Source organism: Grammomys surdaster, unplaced genomic scaffold (genome assembly GCF_004785775.1).
Source record: "Grammomys surdaster isolate TR1022 unplaced genomic scaffold, NIH_TR_1.0 210, whole genome shotgun sequence".
NCBI classification, from domain to species: Eukaryota; Metazoa; Chordata; class Mammalia; order Rodentia; family Muridae; genus Grammomys; species Grammomys surdaster.
Window position 1 is genome coordinate 335,954 of NW_021604655.1, and position 20,584 is coordinate 356,537.

General features: G+C 42.5%; 1 protein-coding gene across 1 annotated transcript in view; it reads left to right on the forward strand.

Moving 5' to 3' along the window:
- Positions 1-28: 28 nt before the first annotated feature.
- Positions 29-20,584, forward strand: part of Tmed8 (transmembrane p24 trafficking protein family member 8) — a 34,315-nt gene continuing 13,759 nt past the window's right edge. Inside the window, exons 1-2 of the mRNA XM_028771859.1 lie at positions 29-160; positions 17,794-17,875. Of these exons, the coding sequence (XP_028627692.1) occupies positions 43-160; positions 17,794-17,875 (200 nt within the window). The 5' untranslated portion in view covers positions 29-42. The remainder of the gene's footprint in view (positions 161-17,793; positions 17,876-20,584) is intronic.

The window sequence follows — 20,584 nt, forward strand, 5'->3', positions numbered from 1 at the left end:
CGTAGCGGCTTGCTGCGGAGACGCTCCCCGCGCGGGCTGCAGATGTCGGACAGGCAGGCAGCTGAGGGGCCGGCCTTCTGGAGCCCCGCAGCTCGCCGAGGGTCGGCGGGCGGCGTCGGGGACCGACGGAGAGTGGAGGAGAGCCAGGCGGCAGCCTCAGGTACGCAAGGCCCGGGCGCTGGAAGAGTGGGTGTCTCTCGGCTCGGGGCCGCACACTTCGGGCGACCCGTGTCCTCACCGCCACGGGGCCCACGGCTGCGCTCGAGGTCGATTTCTACTCCGTTTGGAAATGCACTGGTTCCAGTCCCGCTTCCTTTCTCGGCGCACCCGGGTTGGCAGTCCGGCTCCTTCCGCCGCGCCTCTTTGGCGTCAGTCGGGGTCCGCATCCCACCCCATTCCCGCCGAGCTCCTCCCGCCCCTGTCGTTGGCTCCCCGCGCGACCCCACCTCTGTCCCCTACGCTTGCCTTAGCGCGCGCTCCTGCCGGCGTTTGCCGGGGCGCCCGCCTTCCTCACTCAGAACTCCGCTTTTCCCTAGCATAGGCCCCCCGCGCCCAGCCGCCGTCCCCTGCATCCTTCAGAGTGGGAGAGATGGAAAGCAGCCAGGATAGGGAGACTTGGAGGTCTCGAAGGAACCTTGCAGTCAAAGGAAAGGCGGAACTAGAGACTGCAGTAGAAATTTTGATCTCTCATTCTCCGAGACCCACCCTCCTCTTGCTTGGGCCAGTGTCTCCATTTCAGACCACACAAGTTCCTTCGTGTGAATTTACTGAAGTGTCCAAAGGCTAAAGGCACAGTCTATTAGGCGGTTACCTTTCAGCCTTGTGAGCATCCCAGGGGAGTGCGACTAAAAGGATACTTTAGAGGGGGAAAGATCCGGTCTCACTAAGTAGCGAATAACTGGTTTTTTGAGATCTCAAAGTAGATATCATACAGTACAGTGACTGAGGCTCCGCTCTGGGTCCCAGATGCTTGGCTGGAATGTGAATCCTCACTTTTAGTGACCTTGGACAATTGGTTTAAATTCTCTAAACATGTCTTGAGTTTCCTCTTTTATAAGATGTGGGTACTAAAAGTACCTGTGCCTTACAGCATTGGTGGGAGGATTGTGAGCCACTGTGGCTAAAGTACTTGATGTGAAACCCAAGACGCCTGCTCTACAAAGCAGTTGTCTAGGAGGAGATTAAAGTCTGATTTAGCACAGCTAAATTGCTAGAAAAGGTATTCCTGGTTGTATCTTTCAATGTAGTGGCTTTTCTACATGCCCCTGTTGTATGATGGTGCATGAGCACCCCCGCCCCCCACACACATATATAGCTGTGAATCACTTAACTCTTGCTAGTGACTATATTTTTGTTGAAAACATCCTAACACATTTTGTCTTTTCTATTTTTAAGTTTTTGTGCTCTGTGTTAAACAATGCTAACATGTATTTGATATTATGGTAATAGAAATTCTAATTAGGGTGGGGATGTAGCTCAGTGGTAGAGTTTATTTGTGAGGCTCTGGGTTAGGCGCTAGCGCTACCAAGAAAGAAAAGGGGAAAAATTAAGTGTACTTTCTAAAAGATTATAAAGATTAAGCATAAAAGCCCTTATAGAGGTATGTCTTATAAACATCTGTCCCCTATATGTGCCAATATTTATAAATTACATATACTTTAACTTGTTTTTTATTTCCTCATGTGTTTGTGGTGAACATACCTGAGTGCTTTTGTTTTATATCAGATCTATTTTCTACTATATCCCTAGAGTGCTCTTAACACTTTGTCTCTATAATGTTTGTTGGTCGGGAAGTTCTGCAAATATCTGGCTGAATGTGAAGGTGAAGGTCACATTTGCAAGAATTTGACTGAACATCCAATAATACTCGAGATAACCAAGGATTCTCCTTGGGTTAGAGTGGTGGATCTTAACTAGGGGCAATTTGACACCCCGGGGGACATCTGGCAATATCTGGAAACATTTTTGGTTGTCAGAGCTGGAAGCAGCTATTACTGCCAGACTATAAGCCACACACACTGTTAAAACGTCCTTGGCCTTGCAGGTCTGCTTCACATGTTAGAAATGCTGCATTTGAGATAAACTCAGGCCTGGACTTCAGCTTCATCTCTGAAGCTTGGTGGGAATGCTACTTTGACAAGGATTTTATAGATTTGGAATGAAACTTTAAAACTGCTCAAAATGGGAGTTTGCTGCCATTTCCCAGTAGAAAATGAGCAGATTAACACAGAGACACTAAAGAGGGAGGAGACAGAAAGATGGTTTTGACATCTTAGAAAACAGCAGGGGAAAATGAGCGGATGTTCATTTGTTGTTGAACTGAGGGTTTGAGTCTTTCTGTGTACTTTATTCCTTCAGGAATCCGGCAGTATGCAGAATAACAAGAATGCGTTTTTACCATGCAGCGCTGGTATTTGTTGCTGAGGTTTTGGTAAAAGGAAGGGTTTATGTTTAAGTGAAAATCTCTAGTAGTCATGGTGTTCTTAGTGTCTTAGGAACTGTGATTGGTTTTAATAGGTGTTTTTTTGTTGTTTTTGTTTTTTGCTTTTTTTTTTTTTTTTAATTTGTGGGCACCTGGGTTCTTCATTCCCCTAGAGGAGAATCATTCCTTATATCATGAAACTCTCTGAGGAATACGTATTACATCACTTATAGGCAGGTTCTTTTTGAAGTCTACAGAGCTCTTGGGTATTGGGGGATGGTTTTGTGCACTGTGTATTCAGATGTTGATTGAGGTGCCCAGAGATCTGTTTGCAGTTTGGACGTCGGTATCATCATGATATTTGGAGCATCTCCTTTCTCAGTGGTGTGTATAAATTCTTTTCCATCACCTCTGATTGATCAATAACAGCTGATTCAGCCTATAGCTGGGCAGAAGAGGATAGGGCAGGAGACTTCTGATTCCAGTCAGGAGGTCCCAATCGAAAAGGGAAGAATGAGAGAGGAAGAAGGGAGAAGGACCAGGAGGATTCACAGCCCATTGGGAGTCTCCAAGAGGACATGCAAGGAACAGAGCCAGCCAGGGCAAGACGCAGACTGCAGGTAAAGGACCATGTGGCTGGGAAGTAGGCAGCCCAAGAGGGTTGGAATAGATGAGTATCTGCCCAGCATAGTGCCTGCAGCTTGTTAATAAATTTATTAGGTCTCCGAGCCATTTTTTCGGGAGCTAAAAATGGGCTAGAGTGGGCATACAAACGCCCTGTAGTTAACCTGGGAGCAAAAGGGGTGCAGAATAGAATGGAGAATTACATTTACACCGGGGAAAATAAAGGGTAGTGTTTTGTATGATTTCAGCAAGGACTCAGTTTGCTGTGTATGACATGGTTCTAGTGTAGGACTGAGCAGTGTAGTATGTCCTTCTGTAGGGGTGGAGTGTTTCATATCTGTGACTGTTTCATGTTAAGTTAGTTAGGACTTGAAATTTGGTGACTCCCTGTTGGATGGTAGAGTGCTGGCTGGAAGCTTATTGGACTTTTTGTTTTTATTTCTTAATTTCTATTCTGATTTTTAAACGGACATGCTAATAATTTGCTTGTGGCTTTTTAAAAAGAGCAGTTGTTGCGTTTTTACAATGTTGATGGTTGGTTCCATGTTGTACTTCACTTCATGAATGACCATTGAGGAATGACACTGCCCCACTCTCGGGTGTTGAAGAAAAATTGGGCCGTATGGTCACTGGGTTCGGTTGAAACATCTCCCAGTTGATGTGCTTTCCTCTAAGCTCTCAGTTCTGACCTCATCACCTGCCTTTGGGGCCTCTGCTCTGAAGAAAAAAAAAAAGCTAGGCTAATTATTTCTGCAGCTGTTTAGTGAAGGGGAAGTCTTAGGAAGTGAGTTGTAAAGAAACCTTGACCTAATATTCATACACTCAGGGGAAAACCTGCCCTCTTTTTGGCTTTCCTGTAAAGAGAATACACAGTAAGTTCAAATCTGTAGCATGGTCAGAATATCTGAGCAACACTCAGTAACCTGAAAAGAAAATCATAGTTTGAAAAAGGTCAAGAGCTAGGCGGTGGTGACATGCACACCTCTCATCTCAGCACTTGTCCGCAGAAGTAGGTGGATCTCTGTGAATTTGAGGCCAGCCTGGTCTACAAAGCAAGCTCCAAGACAGCCAGCGCTACAACAAAGAAACTGTCTCAAAACAAACAAACAAAAAATAACCAAACAACAACAACAAAAAGCAAACAAGAAAGAAAGTGGTCACATATAGAGTAAAGAAGGCTTTGAAGAAGGCTTTGCTTTTATGCTTGCTTTGGTGTTGAGACCTCAGTTACAAATTGTTACTGTCCAGCTTCAGTTTCTCCTCCTCCTCTCATTGTTTCCAAGATTTTGGCCAGTTAGGAACCATAACAATGATCTTGTCACAGTAAAGAATACCATATTTGGGCTGGAGAGATGGCTTAGTGGTTAAGAGCACTGACTGCTCTTCCAAAGGTCCTGAGTTCAATTCCCAGCAACCACATGGTGGCTCATAACCATCTGTAATGGGGTCTGATGCCCTCTTCTGGTGTGTCTGGAAACAGCTACAGTATACTCAAATAAATAAAATAAATCCTTAAAAAAACATTAAAAAAAAAAAGAATACCATATTCAACTATTATGTGGTTACTATTTTAAACTTTTATTTCAGTCTTAATGTTATACATGATATTACTAGCTTGAGAAATTAAACTTTTATAATTATACTAAGATAAATACACACTCATAAAACAAATAATAAAAAGCCTTTCTCCACTGTCCTCTAATTTGTAAAACTCGTCCTGTTTTCTCTAGAAATACACAGAAAATTAGCTTGTATTTGGCTGCCCTATTAAAATCTGCACTACTGAAAAATTGGCTTTTCCTTGTTCCTAGTGGTTTAGATTTCAGAAACCTAAAAGGATGTGTTTATATTTGTTTTTTTTTCCCCGTCTCTCTCACACAAGACTCCATCTTCCCACACTGTATACTTCAGGAAATAAGCTTATGTTTTTTTTCCTCCTTACATTTCCTGCCTGTCCAAATACAGCTACAGTTGGTTTTGCCAGCAGTTCTTGAGTAAGGTAGGGCATTCCTTTAAACTTAAAAAAATAAAATATCTTCTTTTTTTTTTCTGTATACATTAAGCTGTTTGGAAAAAAAAATTCTCTGAGAAGTGACTCTTGATATATGAAGTTTGTGTAGCCTGACCGATAAAGACAAATGGAAATGATTCACTGTTGGTACAGGTGCACAAAACATGGCTGTGTGTGCCTTACTCCAGGAGACCTAAATTGCACTGTTAATATCCATCACGATTAGAACATGTTTTCTACCGACCAATTTCTTTGCAGTGTCTATTTTATATAGGTTTATTCCTGTTTAAGAATATGGATACAAGGTCATTATAGCATCATTTGGAGTGGTAAAAGATTTGGGGAAAAATGTTTATCTATAGAGAACTCATAAATTAATGACTCGTTTTTCATCAAATGAAATAGTTGCTGTAGAAAAGAATGAGAAAGCTTTGAGAATGAGAAAGTATCTGAGGTGTAACTAGAAAAAAAGAAAAATTGCAGTAGTGTGTCTAATGTCCCGGTAGTGTAGAAAATCAGAATCTCATGTGTATATATGTACGTTATATCCTTCCCTGTACTCAGACAAACATACACATTACCTTTATGTGCATAAAATCTCTCTGGAAGACTACATAAAACCCATGCCTTTGGAGATCAGGAGCTAACATGGAAGGAAGCTTTCATGATACAGTTTTGACACTTTGGAGTTTTGAATAACAAGAATCCACCTATTCAGAAAAGAAATATATATACACACACACACACACAAACACTCATGTGCTAGAATGTTCTCCACTGTTTTTTTTTGTTTGATTTTGTTTTTCTAAAATTGAATATTAGGGACAGATCTTTCTGCATATTAGGGACAGATCTTTTTTTAAAACTCAGATTTTTTTTTTTCATGGAATAGAGATTAGCAATATCTTTGAGTACTAACTTTATGTTTAGTATATATTTTATTGTCTTAAATGGATTCATTATTAATTTAAGAATACATTAAGATTTCTTTAAAAACAGCTACCTACTTTCATAAAGTACCATTGCCAACAAAATCATTCAGTAGTAATTATTTTGATACACACTTAAAGATTTCGTTCCTTTTTAATTTAATTTTGAGATAAGAGTCTCTCTGTGTAGTCCTGGCTGGTGTGGAACTTGCTATATAGACTGGCCTCAAATTTACAGAGATCCGACCCGACTCTGCCTCCCAAGTGCTGGGATCAAGGCCATGTGGCACCATGCCTAGCAAAGCTTTACTTTTAGCTATGTGTATGTAGGGGTATGAGTTTGTACTTGTGCATTGTGGGCCCCTGTGTGAGTGCTGAGGCCCAAAGTGGGGCCTCTAGAAGAGCACATGCTCCTAACTGCTGAGCCACTTCCCCAGCCCCATGTGTCTTTTAATTAATTTTAGAGTACTTGTATTTGCTCTGCCCTCTCTCATTGCTCCTGTCCCGCTCTTGCTGTTCATCCTCCCAGAATAGTCTCCATTCCTTTCATGTGTACATACATGTACAGGTGCAGACTCCATGTATGAGAGAAAATGTAACCTTCTGTGTTTTCTGCCCTTTGCTACTTTCTACCCTCCCCCGTCTAGCTCTTTCCTCTTTGCACATAGTTCCTCTTTCATGTCATACGTGGCTGTATATGCACACATACATATATGTACACCGTACACATACAAAATAACAAAAGCTCTCTGCTAGTTCGTGGCCGAGGTGTCCGTCCATTACACTTGTAGACCTTTATCTTTCCTATGGTGTTTGAGGTGTGCCTGTGCTTCACAAATGCCTGATGTCTGTGATAGCCCACTTCACGTGAGCTTCACTTTCTTTTAGCTTAGTGGCTTATGGAACAGTCAGGTTCTCTTACCCCCTGAGAGTCCCCTCTTGATGTTCTAGGCGGCCGTGTCCTCCCTGTGTGTCCTCCCGTGTGTTAGGAATGGGGGAAGCACACAGTCCTCCCTACTTTCTAAATGAGCAAGCTTTAATAACCTGTTGGAGGGTGTGTGGCTGTCAATTTCTCATAGTCCACTGGAGACCCAGAACTCTTATCTCTACAGCAGCAAGCCTCAAAGCAAAAGTCTGATAGCAGAGTTTGACACCCCCACCCACAAACTCAGGCTCAAGGATATCCAGCTCCAAAGTCATTTTCTGATGAGGTTAGCCCGAGCTGTTGCCTGCAGAGGCTGCCCTCCCCTCACCCCCCAATCTCAAACTAAACTTCCTGGTTGGGCGCAGCCTCCGCTTGCCCTTCTCTACTTGCTTGCTGAACATCTGGCCTCCTAGTCTCCTGCTCTGCAGGACTGCCCCCACCTCCAGTTGTCTCCCAGTCTACAGTCTCCTGAATGGTTATTGTTCCCTGTGTCCCAGGGTAGCTGAGTTTTAAATACCAGGTTTCCTTTCCAATCACACTCAGCACACTGAAGCACATTAAGCAACAAAAAGAAAGTCCTTTCTACTGCTGACCTGTCCCACCAGAGGACTCACTGGGTCACCAAGACACACAGTTGGATTTGAGGCTTGTGAGAGAGAGCTGGAGGCTTTTTCTGTGGGTAGGACAGCCTGCCTTCACCAGGATGGACAGGGACTGCCTCGCATAGCTTTGGAATGAGGCCTCTGCTTCCCTTCCTCTAGCTTCTAGCTGTGAGACCTGAGCTCTGTGCCCCTTATTTCCTTTTGCTGTTTTTTCTGCACTTTTCAGTGTGGACCAGAAGCTGCCCCCATGTGATTGTGGGAAAGAAAAGAAAAAAAAAACCAAAGCACATACCTTCCCAAATCTAGGGCCGTCCCACTCAGCCCCCACTCTGAAACGGCCACTCACCTCCCAAGGCCTTCACTCTGGGGTGCAAGTTCCCCACACATGAACCTGTACACAGATATAACTGTATCCAGACCATGGCAGCTACTACAGTGACTAGCTCCAATGCATATACAAAACCTTATTCGGATTGTCTATGCTATTGAGAAGAAATAAAGGGTATCTATATATCTATATAAATCTATATAAATATAACTATCTATATAAAGGCCTTGGCTAGGTAGTGAGTTGGAGGCCAGCCTGGCCAGAGTCAGTCTCTTTATGTCATATATCAACAAGTAAATGGAAGCATGCTTCTTATTTGTAGGGTGGAAAACTAAGATTATAAAGATGTCATTTAGTCCCCGGGTTACTTGTGCATGAAATGCAGCATCAGGAGTAATCTCAGAAGAGTTTTGGTGTTTTCTTCAGGGGTGGAAATTGGCAGGTGTACATATAAGTGAAAGGTTGCAAACATTTCATAATCATGTCAAGCATGGAAAGGCTTGCTTTGCAGAATAGCTGGATCCTAAGCAGTATGAGAAGGCTTACCTTATTTTATTATATCCCACTGCATTGCAGTTCACAGATAATGGCAGCCTTCACAAATAGAAATCTGGGACCATCCTAGACAGAGCAAGTGTGCTAGCACCATTTCTCCAGTCCTGTGTGCTCATGTCTTACTGTGGTTACACTCTGGTAATTCTCATGATAGACCAAGAATTCATTGTTAAATGTTAGTGGTGATCTGTGATCAGCAGTCATTGATGTTAATATGAAACTTGTTCTGGGGCGTCACAAATGATTCTCATATAACCTGACAGCCTTTATATAAACATATGTCTTAAGTGAGGCCAGGGGTAGTTGGTGAATGGAAATGACTCAGAAAGTGGCCACAAGTTATCAGGTCTTTGCTGGAACAATAAGGATGATCAGAATGAGGCCAGGAGGCTGTGGACACTCTTAGGATTTGAGTTTAAATTCTGAATGCAGACAAATCCTATCTAGGAGTTTTTGTTAGATTTCTTGTTTCAAGCAACAGAAGCTAATTCTGATTGCCATAAGCAGAGAGAGGATTCATTAGAAGGATAAGGAAGAGTCACTTAATTGCTGTAAAGGGGGTGGATGGGGGACCAGAGGCCAGACAAGACCCATACTGCCAGTGCTCTATATGCTGCTAGGATTCTGCAACCCTGTTTCAGGTCCCAGGCAGGGGACATTCGGTTACGTGCCTGTCTCCTGACTTTCTGGTGCTGGGAATTGAAGCTCTTTCGTTACATCTTTACAGTGTATGAAACAGCCATTCTCTTTTAGGGAGATGGTTGGGTATTTAAAAACCAAAAGGCTGACAAATGACTCCTGCATCTGCTGTCCTGAGGGACCCGCAGATACAATTTATATCAGCACTGAGGCCTGTTGAGGTCAGCTGTAGATGTACCTACTAGCTATTCTACAGGGGAAGACGGGGACTTCAGATCTGCACCATTAAACTGGATATAAGTCCTCAGCAAGGCTTGAGGGTGTGCCACTCAGGTAGTTTTCCAGCCCTTAGGAAAGAAAATAAATGGTGCTTAGGAACCAGCATCAGTGTACCAAAAACAAATTTGGCCGCCTGGTTATTGCCTAGTCGTGGGCTCCAGAGTCTGTTTCAACTGTCTTTATTAGTTAGGTTCTCTGTCTTCTGTAGGCTCTGCAGAAGCTTTTTGTCTGATCTGGTATCCACCCCTACTGAAGACTTCCACAAATTTGACCACTAAGGTCGTGAGTTCGGTTCCCAGCACCTACATGGCATCTCACAACTGTCTGATGCCATCTTCTGGTGTGAAGATGTATGTGCAGGAAAAGTACCCATATACATAAAATACATAAATAAATAAATCTCAAAGTAAGTAAATACTCTTTAGTTTTAAAAAAATTTTGAGGAAGAACTGAGTGAAATTAATGAAATCTGTTTTCTCAAGGTCCATCAAGGGATGGGTAGGTGGGTGTTGAACCCAAGGCCTGATAATGCTAGGTAGATGATCTGCCACTGAGTGTCTGTCTCAGTTACCTGTTTGTACCTTTGCTATGGCTTCTAGCACACACAGTTTGGCATATTCTGTTTCCGTTGCCTGCAGTGTCGTTCCCATTTGACTTGGCTGGGCCCTGCTTACTCATTAAGACAGTTTAACTGTCATCTGTTTTAGGAAGCCTTTGATACTTGTCTACTTTGTTAAGTATTTCCTTGATAATCTCATTAATTATTCTATCTAGATAGTATCATGCATTTCCAATTACCTGCTTGCCTGTTTTCGTTATTTAGTAGACCAGGTCTTTGAAGGCACACGTTTAACTCTGCTCACAGCATGGAACACGGCATCTGGCACGTAGCCAGGGCCTAGGAAAGGTCTGTTGGATGGAGGTTGTCATTAACTCAAGTTCTTTTTTTTTTTTTAATTCAATTTTTTTTATGTGACTCCTGAGTATTACACAAATGTTTGCCAGAGTGATGTCTGAAGGACAGACTCTGTGCTCTATTGTAAGTGGAGAAAAGAGCAGGGCTGGGGAGGTCACTGCTTGCTTTGTAATCAGGAGGACCTGAGTTCAGATACCTAATACCAGGTATGACAACAAACAACTTATCCCCAGTGCTGAGGAAGCAGAGACAGGAGGTTTGCCAGCCAGCCAGTCCAGCCGAATTGTTGAACTTCGGTAAGAGCCTATCTCAAAAAGTAAGGTAGAAGCCAGAGAGATGGCTCATGGGTAAAAGCACTTGCTCCATAAGCTTGATGATGAAATCCCCAGAACCCATTCAAAAAGCTGGATGTGGAGGTGCACACCAGGTATTCCAGCACCTCTGTGCTGAGGTGGGTGACAGAGATGGCAGAATTGCCCAGAAGCTCAAGTGCCAGCCAAGTTGGAGTACACAGCACAGCAGAAAGAAACAGCAGGAGGACAGCTCACCTCAAAACAAGGTGGAGGGCAAGAACTGACTCCCGAGAGATTTCCTCTAGCCTCCACACTTACTCTGTAGCATGCATACATGTACTCACATGTCACATACATATACGCAAACACACACATAAATTAAAAACATAGGTAGAGGACTGAGTGTGGTGACGGCTATCCCAGCACTTGGAAGGTAGAGGCAGGTAGACCTCTGTGAGTTCCAGGCCATCCAGTAGTGCTTAGGGAGACCCTATCTCAAAAAGTAAAAGATGAGTGATTGAAGACACTTGAGGTTGACTTCTGTTCTCCACACACATACGCATGAATGCACCTGCACACATGCAGACCCCTATATACATAATGCACACATAACACAGAAGGGTCACTGTCATCACTTGAGTGAAAAGGTAGGCTAATACTATGGTATGAGCTTAATGATTTTTTAAGAAAAAGAGACATTATTTTATGTGTATTAAGGGTTTGTTTTGATGTAATTTATCAAAAGATTGTAAGTTAAAATAGTGTGTCATCATGATCTGTCTAGCAGATTGGTAAAGATTATGTGCACATTATGATATGGAAAATGGTCACATTTATTTCCTGCTAGCAGAAGTGAAACTTGGAGAGAAATTGAATAGTGGATATGAAAGTCTTGATAAGCTGACCTTATGACAAAGAATTCTATTTCCAAGGATTGCTCATAAGGAAGTAAAGTAAAAGACAGATATATGCATCCATGTGCTCTAACTTAATAAATAAACACAAATGAAAAGTAACATATGAGTTATTTATCTTGTTGCTGTGATAAAAGACTTTTATGTGAGAAAGGATTTATTTTTGCTTACAATTCAAGGGTACAGTCCATCGTGGTGAGTTTCTTAGTTATTTTCCTATTGCTGTGAAGAGACACCGTGATCAAGGCAACTTACAAAAGAAGACATTTAATCAGGGGGCTTGCTTACACTGTTAGAGGGTAAGTCCATGGGTGTCATGTTGTAGAGCTTGGCAGCAGGCAGGCGCTGAAGTACTGGATGAGAGCTTACATCTGACCCACAAGCCAGAGACAGAGAAAGAGGGGTGTGTGTAGGTACCTGGGAGTGACATAAATCTTTGGAAACATCAAAGCCCACCCCTAGTGACACATTTCCTCCAACAAGGTCACACCCCCTAATTCTTCCCAAACAGTTCCACCAACTGTGGACCAAGCATTCAAGCATATGAGTTTGGGGCTATTCTCATTCAGATCACCATAGAGAGGAAGTTGTGGTGGCAGGAGGGTGAGGTGCTGGGGTGGTCAAGTTACATCCAGAGTCAGGAAACAGGGCGATGCATGCTTAACTAGCTACTTTTTTTTTTAATGCAGTTCATGACTCAAACCTACAGGATGGTGCCATCTATTTTTAGAGTGGGTCTTCTCACTCCAGTTAACACAATCAAGATAATCCTTCCCAGGCAAGCCCAGAGACTAACCTAATCTTGAGAATTCCTCATTGGCATTCACAGATGCTTTTCTCACAGGTGATTTTAGATAAGTTTTATTGGATACAAATATATCAACTTACCAAGCTGACAATCAGTAATAACTGTCACAGATACCAAGTTGGGTTGATGGTAAACACATGCAGTCCCAGCAATTCAGGAAGCCAGGGTCAGAGGAGTACTTGAGCCTAGAAGTTCAAGACCAGCTTGGGAAACATAGCCAGACCCTGTCTCACAGAAAGGAAGATAAGGAAACAGTCGTCACGTGTTGAATTCTGTCAATTTCCTAAATGGTTTGCAAATCAGACTCTGATGTTGAATTGTGGGAAAAAAGATATTCTCTTATTGTTGCCACAAAAGCAAACCCATGGGTGATCCCTGCCAAAGATGGCAGCCTGGCAAAAATGTGAAATATACATCAGGTACTATAGAACAGCTTGTAATATTAGTGAATGAAAAACTGGAAGTAACACTGGTGTTACTCATTAGGGATGAGAGCATGGTATGTATGCCCATTGTCTTAGAGTTTCCATTGCTGTGAACAGACACCATGACCAAGGCAACTCTTATAAAGGACAGCATTTAATTGGGGCTGGCTTACAGGTTCAGAGATTTGTTATCATCATGGCGGGAAGCATGGCAGCAGGCAGGCAGACATGGTGCTGAAGGAGCCAAGAGTCCTACATCGTGATCCACAGGCAGCCAAGAGGAGACTCTAATTCCACATTGGGTGGAGCCTGAGTATAGGAGCCTCAAAGCCCATCCCCTAGTGACATACTTCTCCAACAAGGCCACACCTCCTAATAGTGTCACTCCCTGGGTCAAGCATATTCAGACTACCACATTAATCAACTATTTAATCTTAAAACACACATGAAATAATATTAGGCTCTTGAAATACTGTTACTTGTTTTGTTTTTGTGGCTTTTTGAGACAGGGTCACCCTATAACCTCAGTTCAGCTTCAAATTCTTGATTCTCCTGCCTCAGCCTTCTAAGTTAGTATGTTCTCATGAACAATTGACTACTTTATCATTAAGTAATAGCCTTGTTTGTCCCTTGTGACACCTTTGGGCTTGAGATATATATGCATATATGTGTGTGTTTTATCAGTTGATTCTTGGTTTTATAGAGTCTTGTGGGTTTTTGAGACAAGGTCTTGTGACCCAGGTTGGTGTTGAATTTGCAACAGTCCTCACCATCTCAAATTTGGGGATTATAGAAGTTCATCACCATGTCCAGCTTGAATCCATGTTACCTCACACAGGTCTAGCCACCTGCACTCTCTTGGTTACCGTTTGCATGGAATATCCTTTCTCACCCTTTCACCTGCAGCCTATGTATGTAGTTCATACATCTGAGGTGCAGTACTTGTAAACATCATGATGTGTGTGTCTTCATATATGTCTCAGTCCATTTTGTGCTGCTGTAACGAGGTTGGATAATTTATACTCTCAGTTTTTCAGCATTCAAAATTTAACTCAGTTTAGGCATGTGAGGCAGGGCCTCCCTTTGAGCTGTGTCGTTGAGCCTCTCCTGTCTCCCTTGCCATGCAAGATTGAATCAAGGGCCTTGTTCACTCTAGGCAAGCATTCTACCTTCCTCAGCCTGAAATTGGATAATTTATCATGAACAAAGCTTTATTGCAGTTCTAGAAGAAATCCAAGGTCACATCCAGCAATAGCCTTTTTGCTCTTGGCCACTGGCCAAAAGGCAAAAAACAAAAACAAAACAAAACAAAAAAAAAACAGGTGATAGAGAAGTTGGGGGAAGGGAAGCTGAACTCATTCTTTCACTAGCTTCGCACTCAGGTGCTAATGGAGTCATCCCATTCATGAGCATCCCAGGAGAAAGAGCTGGTGCTCCTTAGAGCAGTGTTTGCCTCCAGGTCTGAGCTGGGACTTGGTAAGGTGAGCCTGAAACTTAAGTCATAAGCACAGCTGATGGATCCAGTCGAGAGCCCCTTTAAGGAGCTATCACTGGACAAGGCTAGGGAAATGTGAACAGAAATACATTAAAGTATGTGCCTTAATGATACCTAACAGTCATTGTTTACCTGTTTTTCTAAGTATTTTGCCAATCGATGCAGAGTTAACCCTCTGCCTTCCCCACTTTTTATCTCCTTTTGGTTAGTTTTATTGTTGTCTCAATAGTATTGTTGTCTCACTGTGTAGCTGATGCTGGCCTTGAGTTCAAGCTCCCAAATCTCCTGTGAGCATCAAGCACACCTAGCTCTGCCTTTCTTTTATGAGTCTCCCATGTAATTTATGAGTAGCCATGTAATGCATGGAGGGGAATCTTTTTCTGGTAGAAGAATTTGCACTAATACACATTTAAAGTGCTAGTCTAGGGGAAAAGCATTTTTTAGATTCTAATGGAATTAGACGGTTCTAGACACTGATCGTGGATATTTGCCAAAGTCATTAGATGAAAGGTACAGCCATTGGGGAAGTGGTATGTCCCTTTTCTTATCAACCTCAAAACAAGTGCATGGCAGATACTCGCTAGCATCTGATTAGTATCTGTTAGGAACAGACACTGAAGAGCCTTGCAGGCCTGAGCAGGGCAACCGTGCACATAGAGACACACGTACACACTACATACAAACCTTGTTTACATGTACAAATACATTTCTGAAATTCTGTGCATCAAATAGTTAACAGTGGTTGTCTTGGTTTAGTAGATTTATGCCTGATGTCTCTTGCTTTGTGGTTATTTCGCTTCTCTGTATGTTTTGATTTTTCTAAAAATAGACTATTAAAATGTTTTAAAGAAAATAAATTGTATAATGAATGGGATTTTTATCTGTATTTATTTATTCTACAATAAACAGTTCTGAGTGCAACTTAAAAAATAATTTGGATTGATAATACGAGTGTATAAACTCTAAATTTAAGTTTAAAATTCCATTATTTTCCAAAGTTTATCTCAAAAATAGAGCACAACAGGGAGTAGACTTAGAGTTTATGTTTAGAAGCTAAGGGAAACCTGATTGATGTATTTAGAACAAATTTACAGTTAAAAAAAAAAAACAAAAAGTGTCTGGATAGTGTTATTCTCAGAACTGTGCAGTTAGTGAACTCCACAAGGATTAAGAGACACTGAGGATGTGGTAGAGGGAAGCTGTGTGTTTCAGTTCCTTCCTTTGAGTGAAACAGTGGGAAGGCAGACCCGCCTGAGGTGGAGAAGGCAGCCTGGGGAGAGGGGCTGAGTGGGCAGTGTGGATGTTTAATCAGATCTTGGGGGAGGAGAGACAAAGAGTAGAACTCAGTCAGAAGCAGCTTTCCGAGTCTGCACAGGGGAGACACTTGTGAGCCTGATAGCTCAGTGGGATTGAGCTGCAGATGGGAGCATCAGGAGAGGAACGCAGGGTGACAGGAGCTGAACAGTTTTTCTGGGGGGTGAGAATGCCAGTCGGCATAAAGAACAATGAGATCCTGACATGGAAAAGTGAGACTGGACCAAGGTTAAATCATAAACACTTGCCCTTGTCTTCACTTTGATGTTTCTACAGCCTCTCAGTGTTTGGGACATACTTTGTTACATTGTATTTTGTATTAGGAAGTAGACTCGGAGCTTCAGTTTCTTTGACCTTAAGCAGAAGGACTTAATAGGGAATGTATAAATGCACTGACCTGTGTATACAAGCAAGGGCTCAAGGAGTAAGCCAGAAAGATGATTAAGAATCCTCAAGAGGGCTGGAGAGATGGCTCACCGGTTAAGAGCACTGGTTGCTCTTCCAGGGTTCCCGAATTCAATTCCCAGCAACCGCATGGTGGATCACAACCATCTGTAATGGGATCTGATACTCTCTTCTGGCCTGTGGATGTATATGCAACAGAGCACTCATACATTAAATAAATACACTTAAAAAAAAAAAAAGAATCCTCAAGAAATAGTGGAGAGCACTCTAGGAAGATGCCTGCTGTTAGCCTAAGGTGTCCACACTCATGCATACACATGCATGTGTCTACACATGTGAATACAGATTCATCCACACACGGACACTGTACACACATACACAGGAAAAAAAGAAAAATCAATTGTATGTGCCGTCGTGTATCATGTTTTCTTTATTTATCAGATGGGCATCCAGTTCTGTAACTTGGCTAGTTTTGCGATAAATGTGTTTGCAGGTATCCCCAGAATGTGCTGACTTAGATTCCTGTGGGTCAGTTACCCAGTAGTGGTATATCTAGAGCATATGGTAGTTCTGCTTTTAGTTGGTTAGTTAGTTGGTTAATTTATGTGTCCGTGTATGTATGTGTGTGAAGGGAGGCCAGAAGAGGGTAATAGGTATTCTTTGTTACACTCTGTCTATTCTTAGGCATCAGGATCGCTCTCTGAACCTGGAGCTCTCATTTTCTTGGCTAGGATGAAGCCAGAAGTTCCAGCAATGCTCCTGTCTCCATCTTCCTTGGAGCCAGAGTTACAGGGTACATGGGATGGCTGGCTTGTCATATGGGAGCTGAGGTCCAGACTGCAGTCCTCCTCCTGAGTTTGTAGCAAGTGCTCTTAACCACTCTGGTCCTCCTATCTTCCTTTGTTTGAAGACTCATACTGATCTCCATAGTGGTTTTACTACTTTCTGTCCTCACCAGCAATATATAAACAAGCCACCTGCCTCCTCACAAGCTTTTGTTACTTTGTGGGTTTTTTGTTTGACTGTCTCAATTCCAACCTAGAAGAAATCAAATCTCGTTGTAGTTTTGATTTGCATTTTCCTGATGGCTAAGGGTGTTGTGCTTTTTTTTTTCTTTGGCTACTAATTGGCTATGTGTACCTCTTGTTTTGAGAACTATCTGTTCATTTGCCCATGTACTATTTAGACTATGTATGTGTCTGTGTGTGTCTGTGTGTGTGTTTATACTTGACATTAATCCCCTCCTGGTAGGCTGTCTTTACTGTGAAAATTGTTTCTCTGTTGTGTGGAAGCCTTTCAATTCCTTGCAACTCCATTTGTTAATACTTGCTAGCATTCCCTGGGCTCTTGGACCTTTTCAAAAAACTGTTGCTATGCCTGGATCTTGAATTTTTGCTTCCTGTAGCAATTTCAATTTTTTTATTCTTATACAAAGATCTTTGAACTATTTCTAACTGATTTTTAAAACGATTTTGTTTTTATTTTATGTGTAGCAGTATTAGTGCCAGTGTGTACAGAAGTGCACCACACATATGCAGTGTCCCTTGGAGGCAAGGAGAAAGTACTGGATGCCCTGGAGTTGGAGTTACAGATCTTTGTGCTCTGCCATGGGTGTTAGGAACTGAACGCAGGTGCTCTGGAAGAACAGCCAGTGCTTTTAACCTCTGGGCCAGCTCGCCAGCCCCTGGAACTGATTTTTATATAGGATGAGATACAGATGTGCTTTACACAATGACTGTTCTCTTTAGAAAGTGTCTCAGGTATCCCAGGCTGGCCTCAGACTCTTTATGTAGCTATGGCTGGCCTTGAACTCCTGATCTTCCTGCCTCAGCCTCTCAAGAACTGAATTATATGTGTGTGCTTGCTAGTGTTTCCTCTCACGTATCAAATTCTTCCCATGATTTTCTAGAGAAGGAAGATCTGGAAAGCACCAAAGTCAACTCTCTACTGGCTTCTGCCTCTGACCCAGCACCCCAGTCCTCACCCTACAGGTAGGGACAAGCAACTGCTTGGGATAAGATGTTTCTGGGAGATTTGTCCTGAGATTGAAGGAACTGATGAGGGAAGTGGCAGTAAGAGGTGAGGCACTTGCAGTTTTTTAGATGTTATTTTCAGATTAAACATCATCACCTCTAGGTTGCCATTCTTTTTATGCTGTGTATTTTTATGTTATGTGTATGTGTGAGTGCCTTCATGTATATATGTGTACATGTGCATATCTAGCGCCTACAGGAACCAGAAGAGGGACTCATACTCCCTGGAGCTAGGGTTCTAGGTAGCTGTGAACTGCCCCGAGCTGAGTGCTGGGAACCAATCTGAGTTCCTGTTAAAGAGCGACAAGTGCTCTTAACTGACTCATCTCTCAGCACTAGGGTGGCGGGCTCATCTGCCCACTGTCGCTGATAGTGCATGTAGTAGAAAGGAAGGGTCATACTGAGTCGTAGCATGTGAGGAAGCCATGAATCACGAGTGGAACATGGAAGTCTGCCTTCACCAAGTGTCCTAATCCAGCTACTCAGTTCCTGTGCAGTGCTGCCTGGGAGAGCCTGTGGTCTCCATGGCCCACACAAACACGGCTGGGGGCAAAAGAGGTGTGAAGGTAGTTTTAAACATCTCATGCTTCTGGAGATGTATTCAGTTCTTTCTCTTCTGCATATGAAATAATTTACAACGTAGTTGGAGATAATGTAATAAGTAACCATGCTTTGTGGAATGTTTCTCAGTAGTAATAGAAATGATGTTTTATGAAATAGTGGTTTGCTAAGTACTATGGTTTAAAATGTATTATCTCTTCAGTCCTTGTAACCACAATGAAATAGGTATCCTTCCCTGTTGTTAAAGTGAGGAGAGTGAAATGGAGACTCTGTACTTGGTGCCGGGTCCCACAGCCGTAGCTCCTCGTCATGACTGATGGTAGAGAGCTATGTTCTGCGCTTAAAAAGGCTGTGCTGTTATATGCAGAAGTCTTCCTCAAGGGTTTCTTGTTCTGTGTGCGGGTGTAAGTATCTCTGTGTACCATAAGCATGCCTGAAGTCCACAGAGGCTAGAGGAAAGTATTGGAGTCACAGACAGTTGTGAACCACCATGTGAGTTCTTGGAATCAAACTTGGGTCTTCTGGAGGAGCAGCCAGTGCTCTTAACTTCTGAGGCATCTCTCCAGCCCCTCAAGGTTCTAATGACAGCGAGTAGTTTATGCTCATGACCTTCCCTAATGCTAGGGACTTTTCATCTTCCTGTCCCCGTCTCTTAGGTGTGAGGGGGTCTAGATGGATCTAGAGCAGAGAACTGGTTTATCGAAAGTTTCTTCAGAATCACATAACACAGACAAAATGATTTTATTTTAAAGTTTTGTTTATAAGTTTGGGAGTAAAGCTCCTGTGCACGAGGGTCGAAGCCCTGCACCTGTGTTTAGTTTCTGTGGGAAATGGAAACAACGTAGCTTTCTGGCTTTTCAAGTGAGGCTGTCTGTCTGTCCAGCTTCTCCCCGTCCTTCAGGCTAGTCTCCCTGTTCTCGGGCAGCATAAGCTAGAAGACTTAATTGTCTTTAAACGTGGTCTATCACTGGCATCAACTGATTGGCAACTTCTCTTTCCCAAAGTAACCTTTTGCTAATTCTTTAGACCGTAAAATTCTAATGTGAATATTAAATTCACGTGGACATTACAAGCCTTCTCTAAAGTATTTTTAAATTGGTACTAGATGGCTTAGTGGTTAAGAACACTTGCTCTGTAGTCATGAGGTCTGGGGTTTAGATCCCAGCACCCATGTAATATTTTGGGCGTGTCTGCCAATGAGGAGAACAGAGGGAAAAGCATCAGCTGGGCTTGCTGGCTTTTAGCCTACATGAAATGTGAGCCACAGTTTCAGGGAGAGAATCTGCCTCAAAGGAACAGGCAGAGAGTGATTGAGAAGGTCACATGTCACATCTGACACTCTCTTCTGGCCTCTATGCACACATAAGTATGTGCACCTGCACAGCACATACATAAAAACTTACATAGCACACACAATTAAATACACATATGTACATAAAACAAAAGCTTAAAAATATTTTTTAAGTAAAACTGTGTTTGTTCAAGGTAGTGTACACACAGGCACAGAAGAGGCTTGTTGGTTTTAGATGCAACACACAGTAACATTAGATTAGTAATTCTGTTGAATTCTGAGAGTGTCAGTTTTCCCGATATCACAAATGATAGTGTGATCCAAGATGACTTTTGTTCCCAAAACAGGAACTAACACATCCTTTCATTCTTCAACAGACAACCAGGAGATGGCTACTATTTGTCACTCCATAGACATTTGTTGTACACCTGAGATTCTTCTAGGTTCCAAAACCTGAAGATGGACCGAATGGTCCAGGGTACCATTGTCATGGATCTTACACCCTGCTGAGGGAGGCAGGCAGAAAACAAGTGTGTAGCTTGTTTCACACTTGTGAAATGCGCTACTATATATGTAACTGAGAAAGGAAAAAGGCTTCTAGCTAGAGTCTAATAGGGTCCCCAACACCAGGATATCAAAAGCCTGCACCATCAGTGAGAAGATAAAACTAGAATTGTTCCCCCAGAAAAAAAACAACTGCAAGAAAACATGAATGGCTCTAATTTGGCACTGTGTAAGAGGTTAAAAAAAAACAACAACAAAAAACAAAAAAACAACAAAAAACCAAAAACAAACCTGAGTGTAGGAACCTCACC